The following is a 7,447-nucleotide window of genomic DNA, read 5'->3' on the forward strand; positions in this document are numbered from 1 at the left end:
ATCTAGAGGTCATAAGTAAAAAAAATATCAGATCTTAATATTTAAGTCAAAGATAACTGCTAAATTAATATTTTTAAAGATATTTTCAATATATGTTTATTATCAAAATAACTCATATTAACCGATGTTAAAAGTTAACTTTTATATTAATTCCCTAAATAATCAATCTCAAGATTCTTTATGTAATATGAATCTAAAAAATAAGTATTCTGTGTTGAAAATTGAAATTTTAATTTCAAAGATATTTTTTAAAATTATAATCTAATGATTAAAATCAATTCTTCTGATTTTAAAATTTGTTTCCGCAACTATATATATATATATATATATATATATATATATATATATATATATATATATATATATATATATATTGCTGGTACAACAATCCACAGGATAGAACCACTAAGGTTCTGTTAAATTTCAACAAACCAAAGCAGAATTTGTAGCCTTCTCTTTTAGTGTGAGATATATCATATAGCCACTATGGTTGAGCTTTTGGCAGTCATATGTACTCTCTTCTCAGCCCTTGCCTTTGTTTATCTTCTCAAATATCGTAACAAAAACAAACAAGATTCCCCACACAAATTGCCACCTGGAAGCATGGGGTGGCCCTTTTCTGGGGAAACTCTTGGCTTCCTCAAGCCTCATAGATCAAACTCCTTGGGAAGCTTCTTACAAGAACGCTGTTCTAGGTAACTTAATTGTCAAGTTCATAAACATTTTTTTCCCATTTTCTCTCTTTATATTTTTATCAATAGTACCCTTAAAAGTTTTCTGTTGTGATCTTTGCCAATCATTGTCACCTAACTATATATCCTCAAAATTAAGCTGCATATTAAATTTGTCAGACGTTATGTGTGTTGTGTTTTGTACTCTATGAAAGTTGGTTGTGGGGTTTAAATGTTATAGGTTTAAATATGACTAAGAAGTCCTTGTTTTTCAGGTATGGCAAAGTTTTCAAGTCGCATTTGTTTGGTTCTCCCACCATAGTTTCATGTGACTTTGAGTTCAACATGTATATTCTTCAGAATGAAGGGACATTATTCCCTGTTGATTACCCCAAGGTTATGCATAACATACTGGGGAAGTTTTCTCTTCTTCTTGTCAAAGGAGACCTTCACAGAAAGCTAAGAAGCACCATTATTAGTTTTGTCAGTGCAACAAAGCACGAATCCAATTTCCTTCACTGTGTGGAAATGCTTGCACTCTCAAGGATTAACTCATGGATTCCAATCTCTAAACAAGTTGCTTTCTACGAAGAAGCTAAAAGGGTATGGTGTCATCAATTTGCTAATTTGTTTCTACTTGTGTTTTAGACAAATTAATTCCTTCTTCTACTCTTATAGTATTATGCACACAATGAAATAGAAGAACTACATATATAGTTCAACTTATATTGGAAAAATAACCATTTATTTTCCATCTTTTGAGAGAGTACTTTTCACACAAGTTGGTTATTTCTCCAACATAAGTTGAACTATGAAATACAACTATCGTATTTTGCATACAATCGTAAACTAGTTTTTTGTAAAAAAGAGATTGCTTGTCATTTTCAAACACATGATATGTATTATTTTTCTTTCGAGTGAAACAGTTTACGATTAATGTTATGATGAAGCACCTATTGAACATTAATCCAGATGATCCACTAGCCTTCAAGATTTTAGGGAACTTTGAGAACTACATCAAAGGCTTTATTTCATTGCCAATACGTATACCCGGGACGGCATATTTCAAAGCTTTGCAGGTACATACATATATGATCATAAATTATTAGCTATGTCATCAAAGTGCCAAAATAAGTGTCCTTATGCTGAATCTGATATCAGAATGTTTTGTTTTTGGCTTCTATCAGGCTAGAATAAGACTCTCAGCCATTATCAAAGATATCATAATAGAGAGGCGTAAATGTAATAATGTGAGGCCTATGCAAGGAGGGGACCTCTTGAATGTGATTTTGTCAAAGAAAAACCTAAGTGATGAAGAGATGGTGAGCATTGTGTTGGACCTATTGTTTGGAGGTTATGAGACAACTGCAAAACTTCTGTCTTTGATTGTCTATTTCCTTGGTGGAGCCTCTAATGCTTTAGAAAGTTTAAAGGTACTTTGCTTTAAACCTTTTTGAAGCAAGAACACGTGTTCACAAATCATTACTTCGTTGATTAATATTAACTATGACCCTTGTAGGAAGAACACCAAGAGATAAGAAAAAGAAAAAAGGAGGGAGAACTACTTAACTGGGAAGATTATAAGCAAATGAACTTCACTCAAAATGTAAGAAACTAATTAATTAACCAATATATTAAGTAACCTGTATCAAATTATAACTTTTGCCTTCTCAAGGTTTTTGTATTTTCTCACTAGTGAATTTACAAAATTCTCGACGTTAGGTGATATACGAAGCTATGAGATGTGGCAATGTAGTCAAATTTTTGCACAGGAAAGCTATTCAAGATGTCAAATTCAAAGGTATTTACTATTGGATGATTGTTAGATCTAGCTACTGTAGTCCTTATATTATAAAAGTAAAATGTCTCCTTAACTTAATAAAGTGCAAAATGTCATTCCCTTAAAATTTTTCTTTTTACATTTTTTCACTTGTAGTAAAGACTGAAGTGAATGATATTTCACAACATTTTACACAGACAGTAAAGTGAAAGTTTTGTAAAATTAAAAACTAAAATGATTAACGTATATCATTTTAAAATCTACAATAAGGTATACGATATATATATCCAATAGTAACGATGCAAGATGACTGAGAAAATGTACCACGTACTCTTACCCCTAATAGTATCTATATATCACCCTTTCTCACTTTACCATATTTGTTTACTTTAGGAGATAAGGTAAATCATTTGAATAGTATCTATTGTTAAAGAAGTCATTCTCACGCATTGTTAAAACTGTTGCAGATTATGTGATACCCGCAGGATGGAAGGTTCTTCCTGTCTTGTCTTCTGGACATTTGGATCCCACCCTTTTTGAAAATCCTTTGGAGTTCAACCCCTTTCGGTGGAATGTATGTTCTTTCGGTACATGATCGACAAATAAATAAATAAATGAAAGAATCTTCTGTACTTTTCAAATGCATCGGACAAACCCTATTGTAGAAACAAATTAATTTGTAAAAACTATCACGAATAGCTAAAAAATTGGACAGTTTTTATAAATGAGTCAGCAGCAAAAAATAATTTTAACTTATGAGAGTGTTTTTTTTTATTTTCCTCTCTTAAAAATTCTTCCAGAAACCTAATGGGCATGGGTATAATTTAACAATACACATTAAATTTATGAAAAAGAATCTGTCGATCCTGGCAAAATATATTCTTAAAGACCAATGAAAAACCTCGAATGGAATAATTACTGTTATTATTGTTAATAAAAAAATGTTATGAAAAGCTTAACCGAAGATACCATCATTTCCTAATTTTTTTCATTGCATAAATTAATGTGAATGAACACACACGGGTAGCAACTTTCATTTGTTACCCTACAATACTGCACAGCTAAGTGTTTTTGTCTCTATTGACAGGACAATTCGACAAGCAAGAAAGTGGCACCATTTGGTGGGGGTCCACGATTCTGTCCAGGGGCTGATCTAGCAAAAGTTGAGACAGCATTCTTCCTTCATCATCTTGTCCTTAATTATAGGTACTTTACTTATTACACTATAGCCAAATCTACCCATTCAGATTATAACATGCACAGATTATGGTTAGCAAGATATTGGTTTATCCATTTATAAATTAACCTAATTCGTGTGTTCCACTTACGAATCTATGATTGGCTTAATACTTGATAATAAGTCTAGTAAAAAGCTATAGCTAGCTAGCTATACTGTGAAATCATTTAATGTTTTTTCATGTCATTTTTATATTACACTTTTATGTACACCTACTAGAATGTTTCTTTTCTTTTCTTAGGTAGGGAATTGACACTTTTGAAATGGTGTAAGCTAGAAATAATATCAATCAAATACTATTCCATTTTTTCCATCATCTTTTCTAAATAGAATTGGTTTCTGTTCAAAATATATATTTAATTACTTATGGAAGACTCGCATTATTTCCTAACTAATCCTGCACGAATCATATATGAAAAATCACGTATAAATTTTATGGCCTATGAAATTTATTTCGTCTCTCTTCCTGCTGTTGATCTTTGTATATTTTAGCATTTTCCTATCGAAACTTATACAAAAGTAACCTGTAAATATGGCACTGCTTATATACCATATACCACACAAAAGAAAAGATATATTATACCTACGTTCAATATGCATACGATAACCATTTTTGAGCTATATATATATACTATCAATTATCAATATTAAAAATTCTTTCATTTCAATTATTTAACCCTTAATATCGTTACACTTTCATTTAAGAAGAAAGTGAAATCCAAATATAAATCTAACTTTCTTTTTTATTAATGCGAATTACTTTCAACAGGTGGAAAATTAGGACAGATGATCCCCCACTTGCTTTTCCGTATGTGGAATTCACTAGAGGGCTGCTATTGAATCTTGAACCCACTGCCTAGCCTCTACTTTTGGGGAACACTTTTGATTACAGTTTGGGTTTTATGTGCTGAAAATTGATAACAATATGTAACAGAGAAAAAAAATTGTTATTTATAATTAAATATGGAAAAACTTTTTAATTTGGAAATTTATTTAAACATATTTATATATTATCATTTCAATTTGGTCTCTAGACAGAGAATTCTACATTATGATCTTAACTTGAAATTCTCATATTGTTAAAGAATTTGTCCCTATGGTTATAATATTGAGAGAAGATTATAGACAATTTTGCCATTTTTTATTTTATTGATGACAATGATGACATTTGAATTCACTAGTCTTCAAATTAAAAGTTAACAAGTCACCCAATTTGTTAACAAAATTATAACTAAGACAGATGATATAGAGCGCTAAACTTTTTTTTTTTTTTTATGTAAAGACCGGAATTATTATTTATTATTTACGTAAAGGTCAAATTAAGAAATGGTGTGAAAATAGGAATCAAAATTTAATTTTAATGTATTTATAATAATAAAACATATGTTAGGTCCTAAAAAAATCATTATGTTTGAGAGGAAAAAATATTATCTCTACAATGAAGATTATAAAAAGGAAAATACAACATTTATCTAAAAAAACAATAAAATTCCATTATAAAAAGAAAAATATAAAAATTTATCTAAAAAATGTCATTATCTATTCTAAAGAAAGTACTCATCTTTTGTGACTGTCTTGTCCTGTGACTGATTTTGATACCTTTTCAGTGATGACAATTATTTACGTATATTAATCATCTTTTATTTTAATTAAAAAAACTAAAAAATATATATATAAATAGACAAGGCACGAAGTGCCTATTTCCAACCGTCTTTTAGGAGAATAAAATATTTGTCAATAAATAAATAAATAACACTTAAATATTGTTTTTTCAAAGTCCAATTCCACCAACTAAAAAAATTATCCTAATATTTAAATATTCGTTGAATAAATTAATGTATGAGAAAATATGAGTGGCCAAAAAGCGCATACCATTGATAACTTGCCGGCAGTTTTCCCACTTGTTACGAATACTCCAAGGAACCAAGGGGAGTCCTTAAGCCATGCAATAACTAAAAAATTTGATGATAATGACTAAATATATCAACAGACAAAAACTTAAAGGACTAAGGTTAATTAATCTTTTGTTTCAAAACTAAAACTAAAAATTCTAAAATGTTCATGGAACAAAAACATAATTGACACTCTTTTTAAATATTTTTAGTAAAAATTGTATAACCGAAAGGAATAAAATAACATGAAATAACATTACTATTTTTAATAATGAGGTGTACAAAAAAAAGTTACGTATTGTCCGCTTAAAATTTTTTATATAATTATTGAATCACAATTTATCTTATATGATAAATTTATTGACTTTTAAAATAATTCAAATAATAGTTTATAATTGGATGATAATGTAAAATTATTTTACAGTATTAATGTATAAACATTAAATTCAAATAAAAATAACTTACAAATGGGTGATTAAGTGATAACAGTGATTTTATCTCCTTTAAACAGTAACAATAGTAATTCAGTAAAAAAAAAGTATAATAACCTAAAATTAGGTTCATAAATTTGACCTTTTTGTTTTCGTTGAATGCGTTTTAACCTATTAATGGTCTTTAAATTTACATAATTACTTATAATGATGTTTTTTTTAAATGACATACATAATCAAAATCTAGGAACTTCTAAAAAAACAAACACTTACCAACAGGGTTCGCTTAATTGTAAGGCATAATTATATCAAAAATACGAAACTGATCGATTATGCATTTGCATCTTATTTATGCTTGGTCATAAGATCTGCCACTTAATTATTTCTCAGAGAACATATGAATCCAGATACATGATTTTCATACCTATGAATATCATATGTATAGCCTTGACTAAAGCACACATGTGTAGAGCAACATCCTTTTGTCAATAGATTAATAAAACATTGAGAATCTGAATAAATCTAGCTACGTCATAAAAATGAGAAAATACCACAATCATGATAATATAACTATATGCGTTATAGTTTTGTTTCACTTAATGAAAAACAGGGGCTGAATATTGTGAAATAAATACTTCTTTATATATATATATATATATATTTGCTTATAGAATAAAAATACGAATTGGAAATTGCTATAGAATTTATTTTCAGGACCTTTATAAACAGTGATAGATCTAGAATCTGGAGTTTAAGACACATTATTATTATTTTATTATTATTATTATTATTAACTTCATGATTTTAAACTATAGTTCCAATTGTAGTTACAGTTGCGATTGTAATTGTGATTCTTAACATTTGTGGTTGCAATATCACAATTGCGAATTGCAGTTGCGATGTCGTAGTAGTAGTTGAAAAATCATATGTTGTGTAGGGATGAATAAGTGGGTCGGTCCGTTCCGTATAAGCCCGCATTGATAGCGGATTGAGTCAAGTGTCCTGCATTCTTATACGGACCTAAAAAATTGATCCGCCTCATCCCGCGGACTCCGCGAGTCGAACGGGCCAGTCTGCAGATATAATTTTAAAAGAATTACAAATTTAACAAAAATACAACACAATCAAATTAAGTTCAACACAAATGTAAATAAAATCTCAACAATTAGTCAATTACATCAATAAAATAAATAATGTCTTAACAATAAATCTAAAATATGAAACTTAAACATCTCCAACAACAAATGATTCCATATTTGAAGTAGTTTGAGTCTTCTCCATCTCCACATCTCATCTTCTTTTCCTAAAACTCAAAACAATAATAAATATTAGAATCAACTCAAGTTAAGTGATTAAAATAACATAATTATTACACATTATTTACCTTGCACATCAAATCCTAGTAACAAATTTTTAGTACATATCAAGGCTTGCAC

At 29.1% G+C, this 7,447-nt stretch overlaps 1 protein-coding gene across 1 annotated transcript; it reads left to right on the forward strand.

Annotated features, from left to right (window-relative positions):
* Nucleotides 1-416: 416 nt before the first annotated feature.
* Nucleotides 417-4,766, forward strand: LOC114389140 (cytochrome P450 724B1). The gene is made up of 9 exons (XM_028349749.1): nt 417-695; nt 947-1,274; nt 1,598-1,750; nt 1,859-2,104; nt 2,191-2,277; nt 2,394-2,472; nt 2,919-3,025; nt 3,539-3,657; nt 4,458-4,766. Exons 1-9 carry the CDS (start codon nt 487-489, stop codon nt 4,546-4,548), a joined length of 1,419 nt encoding a protein of 472 aa, XP_028205550.1. The 5' UTR covers nt 417-486; the 3' UTR covers nt 4,549-4,766.
* The last annotated feature ends 2,681 nt before the right edge of the window (nt 4,767-7,447 follow it).

The sequence above is a fragment of the Glycine soja genome, chromosome 16 (assembly GCF_004193775.1).
Source record: "Glycine soja cultivar W05 chromosome 16, ASM419377v2, whole genome shotgun sequence".
Classification (NCBI taxonomy): domain Eukaryota; kingdom Viridiplantae; phylum Streptophyta; class Magnoliopsida; order Fabales; family Fabaceae; genus Glycine; species Glycine soja.